Source organism: Rattus rattus, chromosome 2 (genome assembly GCF_011064425.1).
Source record: "Rattus rattus isolate New Zealand chromosome 2, Rrattus_CSIRO_v1, whole genome shotgun sequence".
In the NCBI taxonomy this organism is placed as follows: domain Eukaryota; kingdom Metazoa; phylum Chordata; class Mammalia; order Rodentia; family Muridae; genus Rattus; species Rattus rattus.
This window is the reverse complement of record NC_046155.1, coordinates 210379331-210400254: the sequence shown is the minus strand read 5'-3', so window position 1 is coordinate 210400254 and position 20924 is coordinate 210379331. Positions and strand designations below refer to the sequence as shown.

The 20924-nt window shown below is 42.4% G+C and overlaps 2 protein-coding genes across 2 annotated transcripts in view; both read right to left on the bottom strand.

Moving 5' to 3' along the window:
• Positions 1 to 1895: 1895 nt before the first annotated feature.
• On the bottom strand, positions 1896 to 2429 carry LOC116894680 (39S ribosomal protein L30, mitochondrial-like). The gene has a single exon (XM_032896384.1). The coding sequence runs from the start codon at positions 2376 to 2378 to the stop codon at positions 1896 to 1898; it is 483 nt and encodes a 160-aa protein (XP_032752275.1). The 5' UTR covers positions 2379 to 2429.
• A 6415-nt stretch (positions 2430 to 8844) lies between these two features.
• The window catches only part of Moxd1 (monooxygenase DBH like 1), an 80558-nt gene continuing 68478 nt past the window's right edge, over positions 8845 to 20924 (bottom strand). The window contains exons 11-12 of the mRNA XM_032894895.1: positions 11160 to 11328; positions 8845 to 9996 (exon numbers count right to left, since the gene is read on the bottom strand). Of these exons, the coding sequence (XP_032750786.1) occupies positions 9832 to 9996; positions 11160 to 11328 (334 nt within the window). The 3' untranslated portion in view covers positions 8845 to 9831. The remainder of the gene's footprint in view (positions 9997 to 11159; positions 11329 to 20924) is intronic.

The window sequence follows — 20924 nt, the reverse complement described above, 5'->3', positions numbered from 1 at the left end:
GTGACCAGTGGCTTCAAGCTCCGCCCACATGGATAAACTGGACCCTTGAACTGTTAACTTTTCTCTGTGAAGTTGCTTTTGTCAGAATGTTTTACCACAGCAACAGAAAAGAAACTAGAATGACACTTATCAAAATATATCCTCCCCCAGTCCTAATCACATGATTTCTTCTAATCATCTGGCCCAAAGTTCAAAGACACACAGGAGCTGTCATGAACTGAAACTACCTAGCTCCATGGGGGTTGATGACAAACCCACAAACAGTTCTTCCCCTGGAATACTTAACCACTGAACTTCAATTTTGTCATCCATAAATTAGGCTAATAATAGCTTACGCCCCACCCCCGGTTATTTTTTTGTGTGCGGGTTCTAAATTGCATGTAGTATATTAAAGATTTAGTAGGGGGCTGGAGAGATGGCTCAGTGGTTAAGAGCACCGACTACTCTTCCAGAGGTTCTGAGTTCAAATCCCAGCAACCACATGGTGGCTCACAACCGTCTGTAATGGAATCTGATGCCCTCTTCTGGTGTGTCAGAAGACAGCTACAGTGTACTTATATACAAAATAAATAAATAAATCTTTAAAAAAAAGATTTAGTAAAATACCTGGCATATTATAAATATCAATACATATTAAAATAGTTATAATTTTTATTACAACTGTTTATACATAGAATATTTGTAATTAAAACAAACAAAAATCATTTCAGTGTTTCACAGCCAAGTGTTTCTCAGGTTTAAATCTGCTTGGCCTGATTGAGTCATGCTGTGGATAAAGGCACCTTGGGGAGGGAACAGCAATGGCAAAATTATGGGCCTCAGAATCTGGACACACAAGCCTCTTAGCAGAGAGACAAGAGCAGGGACCTAAAATCCAGCAGAACTCAGTCTAACTTCTCACTCTTTTATACTTTAGGAGAAGGTAAAGAGAAAAACAGCCATGTTCCACAGTGCTTCCAACAACAAGGCCCAAATGCATAACAGTGGTCTCCTAAGAATATAATGGGCCAGAAAAACTCCCAACACCAAGTAACACCATAGCTATATTAGTGACATAATGCAACATTACACGTGTGTAGTGATCTGGTATAGATATGGTAATGCCAAGCACTGGAAACTGTAGTATGAACAATGACATATGGTGCATAATACTGTCTCATGACGACAAACATTTGTGCACCTGTGCTGTGGTAAAAATAAAAAATGGATCGGCGGCTACTGTTACCTGTGAGTTCCCACTCTGTGAGGATCTTCAGGAACTGCATTCTCTGGATGTCTCTCTGCCATCTGCTTTCTCACACTGACCCCCTTGACACGCCTGACACACACATCGCGTTCAATATTTCATAGGCCATTCTACCACGATAGCCCCAAGCATTCTATAGCCACCCTCTCTAGGTTGTCTCTCTGCTAGCCAGGAACTTTGCTCACATCCCCTGTAGCCCAGTAGAATCAAAGTTCTAGAAACTTGTAATTTATCCATCAGATTTATATGTTAAATTCTCAGTCCACAGTACAGCCACACAATAAATTCACTGCCTATTAATAAAGATATAAACCACCTACCTAGACAAGATAAAATTGACCTAGAATACCTGGATCTGAATCATCCTGTACCGTAGTCTCCATCCTGATTCTGTCCCTTCTCCTCCTCCTCTCTCCTTCCTAGAAGTTTTCCTCAGCCTTCCCTTCCTTCTCATCCAATGAGAATCAAATCAATGTAAATCAAAATTATAACCAGCCCTGACAAGAGGTTGAAACGTCCCTCTGAAACTTCGCAATCCAGCCCCCATCTTCTGCACTGTTCTCAACATTTTGTTTTCTGACTGGATTAACATACTTCAGTGAGAACGGTTTCCTCAGGACGTCCATCTGTGCGCTGAATCTGTGCGGCCTCAGGACTTTGCTTCCTGCTCCACAGGCTTCAGCTGCCACTGCACCACCAACTCCCCAGTGCTCTTGAGGCACGTGCTGGACATGGTCTCTTCTGTGGGAAGTCCCTGTGGCAGCTTCAGGGGCTGGATGCGTATCAAGTGTTTAACCACTTTAAGCTTTGCATTCACCGACGGGATGTTCTTGTGAATTTGAGGGCTGTGTGCCTTCTGCAGTCCCAGCATCTTGATTGTATCTTTCTCCCAGTATGAACGCTTCTTTGTGCTTCTTATTCTTGTAACAATGTGCAGTTTATGGGGGTTCTGGGGGTCTCCACCGTATTTTTCATGATCTTCAGGTCTAGGCTGAAATACTTTATCTGGAATTCTTGATGTAGTAAATTTGTGACAAATCCACTCTGTACCAATGAAGGATTCTGCACCTTTCTTCACAGTCTGTAGTCTGCCTGGAAGCCTCTGAAATACTGAGCACAGAACCCCAGCCATAGGTGTGGGAATTCTTCTCTTCAGAGGCAGCGACCGCTGTGTCCACTCCGAATGCCCTGTTCTCAACATTTTTATCTTCCAAGCTCCCACAGAACATCCCACTCTGAGCCCTCAACACTCAATACTTTTCTAGCCAAAGTTCCAAACTCTTTCTACAACCCTCCCAGAAACATGGCCAGGATTGTCACAACAATCACTCACTAAGATCATATCAACTTGTCTTAATTAGGGTTTCTATTACTATGACAAAACACCAAGGTCACAAAGCAAGTTGGGGAAAAAAAGAGTTGGTTTGGCTTACAGATTCAGATCATGGTCCATCGCTGGAAGAAGTCAGGACACGAATTCAAGCAGGGCAGAGACCTGGAGGCAGGAGCTGATGCAGACGTCATGGAGGGGTACTGCTTACTGGCTTTTTCCCCATGGCTTCCTTGGCCTGCTTTCTTATAGAACTCAAGACCACTCTCCCAGGGGTGACAATCCACAGTGGTGGATTGAGTCATCCACCATCAATTAATAATTAAGAAAATGCCCCACAAGCTTGACTGCAGCCCAAATTTATGGAGGCACTTTCTTAATTGAGGTTCACTCCTCTCAGATGACTTTAGCTTGTGTCAAGTGTCCTAAAACCAGCCACTACAGGTTTGCAAAATTTTCTTTTTAAAAGCATATAAGATGGAATTTATTGTTTGCCTTATGACAGATTAACAGGAAATATAAAATTTTAGTTAAACCGTGCATGGTGATATATGCCTATAATTGTGTCACTGAGGGGTTGGACACAAAGGATCAAGGTCAGTCTTAGCTACTTTGCCAGTTTGATGAGATAGTTGATAGATAGATAGATAGATAGATAGATAGATAGATAGATAGATAGATAGATAGATAGATAGATAACTGACAGACAGACTGACTGACAGATTTGATGAGATAGTTACTTACTTAGATAGATAGATAGATAGATAGATAGATAGATAGATAGATAGATAGATGATGATGATGGATGATAGATAGATAGATAGATAGATAGATAGATAGATAGATAGATAGATAGATAGATAGATAGATAGATGACTGACAGACAGACTGACAGACAAGAGCTGGAGGCAGCTGGCCATACTGCATTCTAATTTGTAGTGTAAATCTTTTCTTTTATTTTAAAGGTGTACAGTACATTATCTGCAATCTATTTTTACAATCGCACCCCAGAAATTCTTGCTTCTTCCTCTCTATAACCTACAACCCTTTAATCAAGTCTTCCCTTACTAAAGTTGGGATTGATTCTACAAATTTACCATTCTCTCTGCAAAGTGACATATCAACCACAAGAGGGCACTAAATTCTCACTAGCTTGGAGCCATTCTGGATAGTTTCAGAAAGTTCCAAGTGTTTGAAAACAAAACAAAAACAAACAAACAAACAAAAAACCCCTTCTGTTACCTGTCTTTTGTACTGAGATGTTGTTGAAACTGGTGAATTCATTTTGAGCTAGCTCAGCTCTAAGAGCAAGAATACAAATGTGAAGCATGGTCAACGGAGTTATTTTTCGTCTGGGCCACACGATGGCGCCTGTTCCTCAATTACAGCTGCACTGCAGTAAAGAACCAGAGTGCTTGCTCGCCCGCTCTCTCTCTCTCTCCCTGCCTCCCTCCCTCCCTCCCTCCCTCCCTCCCACAGACACACACTCTGAACTCTCATTTTGGAAATAGAATTTTTTTAAGTGCTTTTTAGCCTCTGGGTTTCTTTTTCTTTCTTTTTTTTTTTTTTTTTTTTTTTTTTCCGGAGCTGGGGACCGAACCCAGGGCCTTGCGCTTGCTAGGTAAGCGCCTACCACTGAGCTAAATCCCCAACCCCAGCCTCTGGGTTTCTATTGCTGCCACAAAACACCGTGATAGAAAAGTAAGTTGCGGAGGCAAGGGTCTATTTGGCTTACGCGTCCACACTGCTGTTTCATCAAAGAAAATCAGGACAGGAAATCAAGCAGGGCAGGAACCTGGAAGCAGGAGCTCATGGAGTGTCCATTGAGGGTGCTGTTTGCTGGCTTTCTCCCCCATGGCTTGCTCAGTCTGCTTTCTTATAGAACGGAGGACCATTAGCCCAGGGATGGCATCACCCACCATGGGCTGAGCCCACCTCATCAATCAGTGATTGAAGAAGTTGCCTTACAACTGGACCTCACAGAGGCATTTCCTCCACGGAAGCTCTTTCCTTTCTGATGACTACATTGTGTCAAGTTGCCATACAAGATCAGCCAGTACGCTTTTAAAAGAGACCTGGCAACTTTAGCTTTATTTTCTCACCTCATTTAAAAGGTCTGTAACTTCTAGACAACAGTCCCTCTAGAAATGATCTAACATTAAAAGTTGAAATGAAATTAAAAAAAACTATTATCATTTTAACTTTGTATTCTTTGCCAGATTCCAGTCCATGTAACAATGTGAATTTCCACATTGTCCTTAGTCTCCTGTGTGTTAAAAGTCTTAACAAAAGGGAATACATGAACCATGCTTCATCCATAGAACGGTGAAAAAGATGCTTTTTGCTCCTGAAAAGGTGGTCCTGCCGGGCACAATGGCCCATGCCTTTAATCCCAGGACTCTGGATGCAGAGGCAAGAGGATCTCTGTGAGTTCAAGGCCAGCCTATTCTACATACTGAGTTCCGGGCCAGTCAGAGCAATGCAACATAGTAAGACTCTGTCCCATAAAAACAAAAATCAAGGAGCAGCTGCGTTACTTTGTAGAGCAATTTCAGTTTTGCCTCTCTCTTGATTATTTGCCTCACCTCTTCCTTTCTGGACCTTAGCGTGCTCATTTAGTGATAACAGAAAAAAACTGACAACGGAAGTCAGTTCTTCTACTTCCTTGTGCATCTGGTGACAAAGTCTTCATGATCAGCAGTTGAGTCCTGTTAAGCAAACTGAACAATCGCTTTCTTTGACATCTGAAAATGGTTCTATATACAAAATTTCATCAACATGATCCATCATGTAGACAAACTGAAAGACAAACACATGATCATCCCATTCCATGCCAAAGAAGCCTTTGACAAAATTCAACACCCCTTCATGTTAAGAGTCTTGGAGAGATCAGGAATTCTAGGTACATACCTAGACACAATAAAGTCAACACGTAGCAAGCTAGTAGCTAACATGAAATTAAATGGAGAGAGAGTTAAAGCAGTTCCACTAAAATGAGGGATAAGGCTGCCCAGTCTCTCCCTATCTGTTCAACGTAGTACTTGAAATTCTAGCTAGAGCAATAAGACAAGTAAAAGAGATCAAGGGGATACAGATTGGGAAGGAGGAAGTCAAAGTATGATTCAAAGATGATATGATAGAATACATAAGTGACACCAAAAATTCTGCCAGGAAACTCCCACAGCTGATAAACGCCTTTAGCAAAGTGGCTGAATACAAAAATTAACTCGAAGTAGTCCTCCTTTACATAAACAATGAATGTGTTGGGGGAAAAGTGAGGGAGAAAATACCCTTCACAGTAGCCACAAAATAAAATAAAATATAAAGTATCTTGGTGCAGTTCTAACCAAGCAAGTAAAAAAGCCTATATGACAAGAAGTTCAAGTCTTTGAAGAAAGAAATTAAGATCTCAGAAGATGGAAAGATCTCCTATGCTCACAGATTGGTTGACTGAACATGGTGAAAATGGTCATCTTATCAAAAGCAATCTACAGATTCAATACAATCCTGTGGAGAGCTTTTGGTGCTGCTCATAGAAATTTGGCAAGTACCTGTCACTGGGCTCAAGAAGTAGACTCAGATAAGAATGTTCATATCTGGGCTAAACACAGCCAAGCAATGTGTGACTTCCCTTTGTCTTGATAATCCTGTTAAGCCCTCAGACCCAGTGACTCTGGGCACCTTATTGCTTTGTTTCATTCTTACCTGGTGTGATCTCTTTGATCTTTACCTCACTTGATCACTTTCTCTTTGATAGGAGAACTGACCATGTTCTTTGAATGTACCTAGATTGATATAAAAGCAGACTGAGAAAAAGTAAAGCTGCTTCAGCCTTAGAACTGGCTGGTGTCATGTTAAATGTTGTCTAATTGCCTTTTTTTTTTTCTTTTCAATCCTCAGTCCTGCCCTGGAGAACCTGTTGATTGACTGAGCTGGCTTGGTTACAATTCCATCAAAATTCCAACAAAATTCTTTAAGATCTTGAAAGAACTCAATTCTCAACTTCATATGAAAAAACCTAGGATTGCTAAAACTATCCTGAACAATGAAAGAACTTTTTGAGGTATTACTATCCATGACTCAAATCAAAGATCCAGAAATAAACCCACACACCTATGCACACTTGATTTTTTACAAAGAAGCCAAAACCATACAGTGGAACAGGAAAAGCATCTTCAATAAATGGTGCTGTTCTAACTGGATGTCCACATGTAGAAAAATGCAGATACGTCCATATTTATCACCTGCAAGAAACTCAAACTCAAAGGGATCAAAGACCTCAATTAAAATTAGACACACTAAATCTATTAGAAAAGAAAGTGGGGAATAACCTTGAACTCATGGATTCAAGAGACAACTTCCTAAGTAGAAAACCAATGGCTGATACTAAGGTCAAGAATTAATAAGTGGGCCCTCATGATCGCATGAAACATGAAAGTTTCTGTAAGTTAAAGGACACTGTCAACAGGACAAAATGGCAGCCTACAGATTGGGAAAAGGTTTTAGCCAACTCTACATCTGGCAGAAGGATAATATCCAAAATATGTAATGAACTCGAGAACTTAGACACCAGAATACCAAATAACAGAATTAGAAAAATGGGGTACAGAGCTAAACACAGAATTCCCCACAGAGGAATCTTGAATGGCTGAGAAACACCTAAAGAAATGCTCAACATCCTTAGTCATCAGGGAAATGTTAATCGAAATGACCCTGTCTTACACCCATCAGAATGGCTAAGGTAAAAATCTCAAGGGATAGCACCTGTTGGTAAGGTTATGGAGCAAGGGGAACACTCCTTCGTTGCTGGTGGGAGTGCAAAGTTGTACAACCACTCTGGAAATCAGTTTGGTGGTTTCTCAGACATTTGAGAACAGTTCTATCTCTGGATCCAGCTACACTCCTCAACCCATACACAAAGGGTGCTCCACCATCCCACAAGGCTGGACTGGGGTGGAGGAGGATGGGGGTGGGGGGCTATGGTGGGGGTGGCAATGATACCTAGAAGGGGAGTCTCTCTCCCTTACCAAAGGAGAAGGGGGAGGAGAGGAGGAGCTGATATTGAGATTTAAGTGAATAAATTAAAAAATGTTTCAAAAAATGTGAAGAAAAGTGATGGTCAGCTGTCAGTATTCATCAGAATTCACGGACATGAGTGTGATTGTTCCCGTGATTCCTTTTATACCGAACCAGTTGTACAGAGACACTCAGAGGCAACATTTTTTCTTATAAGAAAGTTAAATGAGGCTCAACACACAGAAAACTAGAAGTAGCCCTCATGTCTCGTGCTCAGTAGTGCGTTTGATTAAATAAACCATACAATGTGCTTATTTCTGCTTCCAAGGGTCCTTTCCCGGGTCTCGGCAGCCATTAGAATCAGGGTCACATCGAAATCTGTCTCAGTTAGCTGCATAGATCTTCTCACTGCTAGGGCCCCTGAACCCGTTCAGAAAAGTGTGACCATCCAAGGTCCCCCCAACCAGGATGGATTCTGAATTTCACGTCTCCTTCACATGCCCTGCAGGTGAGGATCAAGACAGAGGCTATTCCGTCTGTTTGGAGTCCATTCTTCCTCAGGTGTCAGGCTTCTCTGACAGACAACCCTAGGAAGCAGCTAATGTTGACCAGAGCGGCGTCACAAAGACCATGAAAACCAAGCAGTTGAAGAGGGTCTGCTGCGTCTGACCGAACAGCTTAGGCTATAGCTAAGCACTCACAGTAGTTGCACTACACAGTCTTTCCTAATCCTACGGTGTATGGGAGTCCTTGGAGCCATACATAGTTACGAGACACCCAAGGAGAACACAGTTCCAGCTTTGTACCCAGCCATGCCTGTGTAAAGAGGTCTCCCGGGTTGGCTCCTCATACACAGGCTTTTGAAGTTCTCCATTCTATTGTGCTTGCTGTGCTCGCTTTCCTTACCAAGAACAATAACGGTAAGTAAGCTACAATAAATAAATAATGACATAATAATAATAACAATAATAATAATAAACAAAGACAATAAATATAGCATTGATTCACTCCCAGTGGAAATCATTTGGTTTGGGTAACTCAGGTCTCAGGCATTCTGAGGCAGAAATAAACACAAAATTTCCAGTACGGGTATCTGAGGTGATTATATTTCTCAGGCAAGTATTTAAATGGAAAATATATAGAAAAAGTCATAGAATCTGATATAGACCATCCGCACAAATAAAAATGAGTAAAACTAGCCACAGAATACATCAGTATTTCCTCAAATGTAAAAATTATTCGAATCAAGAAGTAAAGGCTTTAAAGCATAATATTTATTTAAATGACAATATAGTTTATGTTTGTAAGACAGGAAGGGCTCAAAGTGGAAAAGATACAGTTTTTCAGATGATTTTGATGACGTCAGTACACGATAACTTGATTCTTTCATGAATCACATGAGATATTATACAAAACCTTTAATTCCATTAAGCTTATTACTATGATCGAAACATTCAGCTTAATGGCTGAAGATAGGATATAAAACAAGATTTAAGCAGCTAATACAAAGAGAACCAAAAGGATAAGATCCTCAGTTGGTGGAAAATTTATATCGGAGGTCAGCTTATTAACTAATATAAAAATAAATCTATCATAGGAAATGTGACTCAGGTCGACCCAGAGGGTAACACTGAGTGGTGAGGAACCTTACAGACCCCATGGCTGTCTATTCTTCTGTGGAATCTTTTCCCATCTAGAACCCTTCACAGCAAGGGTTTGCAGCGCTCCGTACTTTTTCTCAGTCAGCAGTCAGCCACCGTCACCTCTACACCTATCAGAATCTCTGACTTTTAAGAGAGTTGCAGAGTTTAAGAAAAAAAATTCCCACCGAGCAGCGCTGCAGAGACTGGGAAATACTTTGATGTGGGCTTGGGCATCGATCGACTCTGAGTGAGGAAACGAAAGATGCAGAGATAAACACCGAGGTCAGAGGGCCATGAGTAAAGTCGTAGAAAACACAGGGACTGGGACAGGACGGAGAGAGGGCTATGCTCACACTGGGAAGTTACACCAGAAAGGAATGCACAGAACATCGACTTTTATGAGGAAACCCAGAGGACCACCACAGGGACATCGCTCAGGGAGCCTGGGAAGGAAAATGGAGGGAGCGTGTGCGCGAAATGAGTTTCCAGGTTCTTCGCACCCATCCATCGCTTCAGGCCTAACGTGAACACAGTCTTTAACCTGACTTGAAAGGACAGTCTCGTATTCCAGACTCCATCCTGACCACGTACGGCAGTCACAAGCCCTGGGCGCTCAGCATACTTCCGAGAAGCAGAGAGCATCCCAGCAAGGGGAGGGGGAAAACGCCGTGCAGAGGTGAGGACGCTGATGTCCCGCACACCAGAGGTTCTGCTTTATAAGGGTTTTTGATGTCAGGAGGTAACGCCGTCATCCCTTGAATCTGAAAAAGAAAAACAGGCAAGCCTTGCGGCAGCTGTTCAAGGGCAGGGCTGTGGTCTAGCTCAGTTCAGTGGTCTGAATGAGAAGGGCCCCCAACCACGCATCTATTTGCATATTGGGCCCAGTTGGTGAACTGTTTGGAAAGGATTAAAGGTGTGGCTTTTTCCGGAGTATGTGTGTCACTGGGCGTGGGCTTTGAGGTTTCAGTTAGTGTTCTCTGTGTGTGTGCCTCTGTCTCTCTTACTGTCACTGTCTGTCTCTGTCTCTGTCTCTCTGTCTCTGTGTGTGTCTCTGTCTCTCTCTGTCTCTATCTCTGTCTGTCTCTGTCTCTCTGTCTCTCTGTCTCTGTCTCTGTCTCTCTGTCTCTGTCTGTCTCTGTCTCTGTCTGTCTCTGTCTCTGTCTCTGTCTCTGTCTCTGTCTCTCTCTCTCTCTCTCTCTCTCTCTCTCTCTCTCTCTCTCCTCCCCTCCCTACTCAGACAAGAATATAATCTCTCAGCTCCCCCTCCAGCACCATGCCTGCCGGCTGCTGCCAGGTTCCTCACCATGATAGTCAGAGAGTTAAACCCTCTGACACTCTAGGCCCCAGATACACTCTTCTATACCAGTGATGCTCAACCTTTCTAACTCTGAGACCTTTCAATACAGTTCCTCATGTTATGGAGACCCTCCCCCAACCGTAAAATTGTTTCATCGCTATGTCATAACTCTATTTTTACTACCGTTATGAGTCACACCATAAATACAGGCAGAATATCCAAAGGGATTGTGACCCGAAGGTTGAGAACCATTGTTCTGTAAGTTGCCGTAGCCACAGCATCTTATCATGGCAGGGCACCTGCCTCATCACCCCCACTTCTGCTGGAGATTAGGTGATAGGCTGTCCTTGCTGAAGAAGCTGCAGGTCCCCATGGTATCTAAGGCTGGCCTTGCATTACCACTTCACAAGCATAGTTTCAGAATAAACGTCTCTCTTCAAAGGGAGTTCTCAGGGACCAGAGGTTGTCCACCGTCTCACGTGATCGCTGAACAAATTAGGTAATCAAACAGCAAAGGACACCCCGTCCACTGGTTTATAGATGAGCGCCTGAAGCTCGGGCCTTCCTTTTGGGGACTCAGGTAAACTGTGGTAACCAGGTTCCCAGAGGATGGAAGGCTGGGCTTACCGACCACTCTGCGTTGTCCGCCTTGGAACACCTCACGTTCACCGGCAGGCTAAGGACGAGCTTGTTGAAGGACAGCCCTTCTTTTTTGGTCCATTTAAACTTGTTCATTGCGTCCATGAAAGAAAGGTTTCTGTACTGCTTAGGGCTTTTGATAATGAAAGGCCACGTCCTGAAAGGAAATAATCACAGTTGCACTGCATTACACTTCCTGAAGGGTTTTTTTTGTCATTTTAGCATAGACTTCCTGCACATTCACCTGTCACATGCAGGAATAACCCCACATAAAACATTTAGGGACTCATTAGATGTTTGGAGGAATCCGCTCCAAATAAAGGCATCCTTTTTTTTCCCCTTTCATGTTTATTTACAAATAAGAGTGTTTCCGCTGCATACGTGGGTGCAGACCATGCACATGCCTGGTGCCAAGAGAGGACAGAAGTAGGGTTCAGATTCCCCAGAACTGGAGAGTTATGGGTGGTGGCAGTGTGCTGACATTTGGGTGCTGAGAAACGAACCTGGGTTCCCTCTTAACTGCCGAACAATCTCTCTAGTGAACAAACGGGGAGGCTTTTAAAAGAATATTTCTTCTTCAGGCACAAGTTGCTCTCCCTTGTTTTTATTGTTTTAGGTGATTTTTATTTATATTTTTTTTTTCAGTTCCAAACATCTGTTGCTCCGTGGTTTGTTTTGCATTGTTTCATTTTTAGGGGGATTCTTTTTGTTCAAACTTTCTTTAGTCTTGAAATGTTCATACACAGACACAACAAAATACCATATAAACATCTATATACATATACATATATATATTCATATACATATATATATACATATACATATATATATACATATACATATATATATATACATATACATATATATATATCCCGTTTCATCCTTCTGCCCTCATCCCCCAACACACCCCCTCCCAACTTCATGTCTTTTCCTTTCCTTTGTTTATAATCCACTCGGTCCAGTTAGTGCTGTGCCTACGTAGATGGGTGCAGGGCCCTCCGTCAGAGCATGGGAATCCTGAAAGTGGTTTTTTACTTTTAGGCAGATTATTTTGCTTAAGAAAGCTTCTCGGGGTTTGAGAATTCCAGCTAACATTACAACGAAATTGGTAAATATTAATGTCTGAACGGGATATTGTTGCTAAGGATATAAGAAAGAACAGTCTAGAGCCTTGAAAGTTTCTGCATCGGGTATAAAGTTCAGAGCACCCAGTGGAAATGCCTCTCTACAGCCGCCGTCCTGCTTTGGCTGCTTGGGAGAACCAGTACAAACGATCTAGTTCTGAGTCCGTGGTTTAAAGCATGGAAGCTCTGTGGTGGCCTCTGCCTATAACCCCAGCATCCAGACAAAAGGAGGATAAATAGTTCAAGGCTAACTTTTGCTTCGCAGTGAGTTCAAGACCAGCCTCGAGCTACATGTGACCTGATGTCAAAAAAAAAAAAATTGTAATGAGAAAATTATACTTTGCACCCAATATACTCCACTTTCATGGGTACCCTTACAAAAGACACATTGGTTTTAAATGCCAAAGTAGGGAAAGATAACACAAGGGGGTCTCAGCCTGCTTGAAAAGCTGTTCAGGAATCTGCTGCCTTTTAATGTTGTACATTATTGGTTTCTGGAAAGAGAGAAGTGTAAGTATTTATGCATCCAAAACTTTACCTTAACTAATCAATCTACAGCTGTTACCCAAGATCCTCAAGAGCGACCAATGGGCGTCAGACTTGTGTTAGCCCCGCAGGACGATTCGGTGACTGTTAGTAGTCACAGATAATCATTCCTGGCTGCTGAATCCATGGTCTAAACACTTGGTCCCAGCACTCTGACCATTTGTTGTCTAACTTGAGGTAGTCCGGGTGCCACCATTTTAAATAAGCTAGACCAGCGTGACGGATCGGAGGGGAGGGATTATAAAGGGAATATTTTCACGTCAAATTTGAAAATTATTTCTCTCTATTCTAAGAAGTGGGAGCATGAGCGAAGTGGGTAGCATTTGAGCAGGGTTATATCCTCCAGTCCTCCCTCCCAATTAAAGTCAAAATGTCTTTGTAGAATCTTAAATGCACCATTTCACACTCTCTTCCAAGTTGAGTTCAGGAACTTCGGAGCGATCTGCATCACACGACATTAAATATATCACACAGTTTCCTAAGACCCGTAGCATTTTCTCAGCAAACCGTGGTGGCAGATAACCCAGGATTGCAGTAGAGCAAACCTTGAGTGGAAAGAAGCCTATTAAATTTGCATATTCTACATTTGACATTTGCTCCTAGTTTTATTTAATGATATTTATTTTTTTAAATTTTATTTATTATAAGATAATTTGGTATTAAGTATTATAATAAACTGAGTATGGAAATGGAAATACAGGAGGTGCGCGGGAGGGTCACCGAAGTATCTGCCTGCAATCCCCTGAAAGACCACAAGGGGGCGCCTGAACTTTTACGAAGGCGTTTGATGTGATTAAATGTAAAAAAGTGACTTTTGTGCAGCTTGGCTGGCCGAAGTGAATACTGTAGGCCTTCTGCAGAGATGACTTTAGAACCTTCGATTCTATAATAAGACATTAAATTAATATTTATGGGGAATTCGGAGCATAAAAAAGAGTGGAAGCTACATGAGTTGGTAGGACAACCAGAGAGACGGGAGCAAACCCAATGGCTCAAGCACTGGAGATGATGCTTGAGACTGGGAATCTGATAGATAACCAGTCTCTCGGAACCTCTTTGCCACATACTTTGTCTCTTTCCATCCCTGGTAATAAATGTCCTTTTGGTCACCTCTAACCTTTAATGCTTCGCTAAGAGCACAACTCAAATTACTTCCTGCAGAACCGAGAGAGAAGCCTTGCAAAAGCAAATATACTAAGTATTTATTTGAAAAAAGTCTACACATTCTAGCAGAAACATTCACCCTGAAAGTAACAAGTACTAGCCGGAGGATTTGATGGTGCTTGCCTGTGATCCCAGCACTTGGGAGGTGAGTTCAAGACTAGCCTGGTCTAAAGAGCAGGTCAGGGTGACACAGAGAAACCCTGTGTTAGAAATTAAAACAAAGAATAACATGTCCCCCTCTATTACTGGAGTCGGACGGAGTCAGGAGAATGGAGAGTGTTACAGAAACTAAAACAGTGTCTAACCAGACACACTTATAAGTAGATGATACCAATAATCACTGTAGTTGATTTGAACTAATTGCATTAATATTATACTTTAATACTGACAGATAATTTTCCTTTGTAAGTTGAATTTAAACTCTGAGTCACACTTTTCCTCTAACACAGCAAAAATGTACAGCAGCGCACAACGGTATAGAGCGCATTTTAACTTTTTCCCGGCAAAACATAAACAATTTTATTTGTAAGTTCAGCTCACTCTGGGAAGCATTTAAAATTTAATGACTTTTAGACATGGCTCTCCTGCTCCATATAACGTAAAACCAGATGGAAGAAAAATAACGTGTGCGTGTTAATTGTTAGCCTCCTTATCTGCCTGGAGCCACACTGCTCCTTTTAAAGGTCTTACTGCTGGAGTCCTTCTTGGGAGCAGGAAGAGGCTTGGGGAGGAGGAAGGGAAGTGGCTAATCCCAGCCTAGAAGCAGCACCAGGTCCATACAGTTGAATGAATGGCCCTACAGATTTGCTCTCCATAGCACAAATAAACATATGGTCAGAAATTAGTAAAGCAAACAAAACGTTCATTAATGGACTTTCACCCCTGGCCATGTGGAGAAACTAACACCAGCTCACTGGGGGAGGGGAGGCTGACACTCACAAACAAAGCTGTACAGAGTCTCTGGCTTAGGGGACTGGAAAACGGGCACGGGAAAACCCTGACCCAGAGGAAATGAAGACATGTCACGCGTCTGAACACTGTGTTCATTCCAGAGTTCCGCCTGTGAGCAGTCCTTGGATCACAACGCAGAAAGGAGAATTCCCAACAATAAAACGACCATCTCAAGGAACTGAAGAGATAAAAGTCAGAGTTAAGGGAGTCCAAGGCGATCCTTCCAACCTGAGTCCTGCAGGGGTGCCTGGCACACAGAGAGCTCTTTAAGTCTGTATTAGGAACAGCCAACCTAAGTAAGGAGCCAACCAGACGGAGGATGGAATTGCACAAGGATAGACAAAGAGTAACCCGGGCAACGCTCCCAAAGCTGGTGCATTTTTAAGTTCCGTCTAATCAGAGTGGAGGTCTTCGCTGATGACACAGGTCAGGTGTTTAGTGATGACCCAACTCAGACGCCTGCGAACGGGGCAGGCTTTAGTCAAGCTGCATACATGGCCCTAACTATGCATTCTAGAGTCACAGTGACAAGGATATTAAAGAGTTAGAGACTGTCTGAAATTACTCAGCATGGGAGCAACCATGGAAAGATAATCTAAAGACAGTTTAGGGAAACATCAAGCTTTGGGGACTGCAGAGAGGCAGACCACAAAAAGGTATTAAAACATAAAAGGCAAATATTAGTTACAAAACAGGTGAAAATCGTCTAAACTAGAAACTGTAAAACAGAACTAAGGAAGACGAGAAATCGCTTCAGTGAGTGAAGGGCTTCATGTTCACACCGCGCAAACCCCGTAGGTTGTGACTATTGCTTCGCTTCTTTGTTTTTTTAAACATCTTGTTCAGGGTTGGAAACAGGGGATGTTCAATTGCTAATTGGGGATGGCCAGGTTTTATTTGGTGACGAAGGGTTTCCTTCTGCACGCCCTGAGCTTTCTATAGCATGTCCAGTAGGATTTGGAGGTTTCTGATTGGCTATTTGTTTTAAGAAATTGACAGATTGTCTTAATCATCTACATGAAAATATAATGAACCTAGAATATCAAATTAATTTATTAAACAGCAAATAGGAGTTTACAGCCTTTATTCTGCTATTTAAACCGTAATAATTAAGTGTGGTACTGATGTACCGTACTACACAGCCATGAAATAGAATCCCACCCAGAGTCAACATATGGTCAAATAACTCTGCAGCAAAAATCCCAAATCTCAGAGTAAAGAGGGGGGTTTCAGGCCCCCAAGACGGCTCAGGACACAGAAGCCTGTGACTAAGCCTGCAATGTAAATCTATCCTTGGGGCTCATAAGGTAAAAGGAAATAACTGACCCCTGCATGCTGTCCCTCGCACATACATACACATTCACACACACATACAAACTCACATAAACACATACACACAAACACATTCACACACATTCACACACATGCACACACACATGCACATACACACATGCACACACACACACATGCACATACACACATGCACATACACACATGCACAAATGCACATACACACACAATACACACATATACACAAATACATGCACACACACATGCACATACACACATACATACACACATGCACACATACACACACAAACTCAAATAAACACACAAACACACACATACATACACACACATGCACACACACATACATACACATATATGCACACACACACACAAACTCAAATAAACACACAAACACACACATACATACACACACATGCACACACACACACACACACATGCACATACTCATATATGCACACACACACACACACACACACACACACACACACACACACACACACACACTGAAAAATACCTTAAAGGCAGTTTTCTTTCACTAAATGGTGAACCAGAAACTTAAGGGCTCTTTGGAATGTCCTTTGGATGGTGTGATGTTGGGACAAACATGTGAAGGAATATTTTGCTAAAGTGGACACAGGTGTGAAAGGCTCGTGAAGAAATGCTTCACCGAAGCAGACACAGAAGAGAGGATGTTCTGCTAAGCAAGCACATGAAAGGACACGTGATGCAAAATTCTTTGCTAACTACATGCAAGCATTGCTCTGCCTTACATTGTGTAAGTGAGCTGCGTTTGTAGGGACGCCATAGAGAGAAACGCACTAAAGAACTCTCGTGGTGTACTACAGTTTGTTGTTGCTTCCAAGGACTGGACCTGATTGGATGCAGGTGCCATGCAAGGCACATGGAGGGCACAAATAGGATTCCACAGAGTGACGGAGACAGAGCTTGGCTTGCTGGTACAACTAGCTGTGCAATGCTTGTGGGTCTCCTGTCTTCGCAGATCTTTGCTTCCCTGAGAGAGGCCCAGACAAGAATCTCTCCTGCTGGTCTTTGCTGGTCCCTCCTGCTGACTCATGCTGAGGCTGAGGCCTGGCTGTCTCCGCTAGGTAGTGTCACTTCTGTTGCTAACCCACCTCTAGTGAACTGGACTGCTGGTGTATCCATGAAGTGTTCGTGAGTGGGTTGAGCTGCCACTGCCTGTTGACCTGTGAACTGAACTGCTGATTTCCTGACAACACAGACAGCATCTGCTCCAAAGAACCTTTCTAAACAGGTCCACTCCTGACCCCATATCTTTCCTTTTCCACAACCTCTGGTGGGTGATGGGTTACAAGGAAAGTTAAAGCATTTAAGAACCATCAAATAGGGTTTGACAAAATTAAAGTTACAAAACGGTCCTTTGAAAACCAACGAGCATCGAATTTGCCACAAGAAAAATATATTCAAAATGAATTATCCACCTAAATGTAAACGTTAAACTGTAAAGTTTCAGAGTGGGAAATGATGTACAGAAACGACCTGTGGCTCAGTATCTAACGGATGAATATCCACAGTATAAAGAGTATTTATAATTCAATAAGAAAACAATCCAACTGAACAATATACAAAACAAGTATAAAAGAGTAAAAAGGAATATCACAGACAGACTCACGAACGACTTCGGGGAACTTACTTTCTTGCTATACTTCTGAAGACTAACTGTAGAGTGCTTGTGGGATGCAACATGCCAAACAAGGGACAGGCAGGCTGGCTGGAAAGGGGTACACTTGGTCCCAGTACCCCTTGATGCAGTGTTAATGGTTACAACTCCCTGAAACTGTATTTCCACAGTGACAGACATATAGGAAGTGTATCCACCCTGGGACTATTACTCAGTGAGAAAAAGGTGCTGACTGATACAGCCATAGACAGCGACAAATCTCAGAATCATCTTTCCTAAAGGAGCCAGACACAGAAGCATGTGCCATAACTACATTTGCATAAAAAGAACAAATTTACATTTATATATGATAAATTATATATAATATATATAATAGTGAAAGAGAACAGATATTCAGCTTCCCAGAACTTTATGGAGGAGTTTGTCAAGCCTCTTTATGTTACGATTAGTTAGGAATGGTGTGATATAGATGATATTTCCTAAAATTATATTTAAAATTGGCACACTTTGATTTTAAGTTATGCCTCAAGTGATTGACATAAAAGATAAACAGGGCAGCTGGAAGCAGGTCATCAACAAGAAAAAAAAAAAAACAAGGTGTAGCACCACAACATAACCTTCACAAGCTGACCTTACTGGACTTAAAACGGTCTCAGTAGTATCTACGACCTTCACATTCTCTTGGGAGTGACTGGAAGGAACATAGCCAGATGGAGTCTCCCAGACAGGAGGCAGGTTCCAGGGTGGCAAGAGACTGGACAACCCTGCCCAGAGCTGACACGTTCCTCCATGAAAGCGATTCAGCCTACCAGAGTTAAGGCAGCTTCCAACGGTAGTAATAAAGCCATGGGAGAAACAGTGCACACATTGAACCAGGGAGCAGCCGGTCCCACTCCACAGCCCTTTACCCTCAAAATATGAAAGTATCTGTGCAGAAAATGAGTCATCTCACCCTCCAGCTGTGGTATGGCAAGAAGAGAGCCTAGGTTCAAATACGTTTGATGAGGTTTTGGACAGAGCCCTCAGAATAAGCAAGAAAAGAGGTGGGAACCATGAAACCAAAAGGCTACAGAAAATCATGTGGTACGACTTCCACCCTACAGGGAAGGCGGAGGAGAGACCGCTCAGAGGTCGAGAGTATGTGTTGCTCTTTCAGAGGACCTAAGTTCTATTCCCAGCATCCAAGTCTCACAGCACACAGCTGCCAATAACTCAGGTCCAGGCCCTCTGGAGGTGTGACCTCTGCCCTGTGTGACCATCCACATCCATGTGTACATAACCTCCCCCATACACATAATTAAAAGCAATAAAAATGAATCTTTAAAAGATACAGGAAAGCGAGCATAGAAGATAGTAGGGACAAATGAAACTGGAGAAAGTTATAGAAATTGTTTCCTCTCTAAGTTTATTTTAATAATATGAACTTAGTAGAGTGAAATTTAATTTAAGGATCAAAACCTCAAGTGTAAGGTAAGAAAGCAATAGAATAATATGAAAGGCGAACTAAGAGCCAAAGAAGAAAGACAAAATAAATTACAAACAACAAAGTGCACATGATGACTAAGGAGAAGTGTTAGTGTTGAAAGAAAGTATTTGAAGACAAGCATGGAGTTCACATCGATAATTCCATAACTTGACAGGGTGAAGCAGGAGGATTGTTATGTCTGGACTACAGAAAAGCTTTGTGTCTCAGCTCTTGCCTCCAAGAAAGGAAGAAAGGAAGGGAGGAGGGAGGGAGGAAGAAAAGAATAAGAAGAGAAAAAACTCTAGGGAAATTTTTAAATAAATTAGAAAAATATACATATAATACAACAAAATTTCTGTGAAATAAAAAACAGTGGCTATTTGTACTGAAAGAAAATTTGATCCAGAGGCTCAACATTTAAATATATTCAATTCAAATGAGATGTCTTAGTTTGGGTTTTACTGCTGTGAACAGACACCATGACCAAAGCATGTCTTATAAAGGACAACATTTAATTGGGGCTGGCTTACAGGTTCAGAGGTTCAGTCCATTATCATCAAGGTGGGAACATGGCGGCCTCCAGGCAGCAAGGTGCAGGAGTTGAGAGTTCTAGGTCTTCATCTGAAGGCTGCTAGCAGAATACTGGCTTCCAGGCAGCTAGGATGAGGGTCTTAAAGCCCATGCCCACAGAGACACACCCACTCCAACAAGGCCACACCTCCTAATAGTGCCATTCCTTGGGCCGAGCATATACAAACCATCATATTCCACTCCCTGGCCTCCATACGCTTGTTCAAACATATGAGTTTATGGGGGCCATACCTAAACATAGCTTAATGCAAAATACATTTAGTTCAACTTCAAAAGTCCCCATAGTCTATAGCAGTCTCAACAATGTTAAAAGTCCAAGGTTCAAAGTCTCTTCTGACAGCCATCCAATCACTTAACTGTAATCCCCAAGCAAGACAGGAAACCAGCTGGGCAAACCCTAAACATCTCCATGTCTGATGTCAAAGTGGTCTTCAGATTTGCAACTCCTTTTTCATCTTTGTTGACTGCAATAACTTCTTTCTCCTGGGCTGGTTCCACTCCCAGTTAGCAGCTTTCCTCAGCAGATGGCCCACAGCTCTCAAATCTCGAAATTTTGGGGTCTCCAAGGCAACTTTAGTGTTATAACTTTTTATTTCAATGTCTGCTACCCACATATGATCTTCTGGGCTCCTCCAAAAAGCTGGTGTCACTTTTCCAGCTCTGCCCTCTGTAGCACTCTAAGCTCAGGTTGATCCACTCCACTGCCAGTGTTGTTCTTGGTGATCATCCCACGGTACTAACATCTCTAATACACTAGGGTCTTCTGCTGCAACTAGGCTTCACCAATAGCTTCTCATCAGCTTTCTTCATGGTGTCAAGCCTCAAATCCTTTGCATGACCCCTTCAGTCCTGGGCTGTCAACTACAACTGACACTGCACCTTCACCAGTGGCCTTCCATGGCCTCTCACAGTGCCAAGCCTCAGCTGCTCTTCATGACCCT

Excerpts from the sequence above, each read along its gene's own strand:
- LOC116894680 (XM_032896384.1), bottom strand. The coding sequence starts at position 2,378 with ATGGCTGGGGTTCTGTGCTCAGTATTTCAGAGGCTTCCAGGCAGACTA.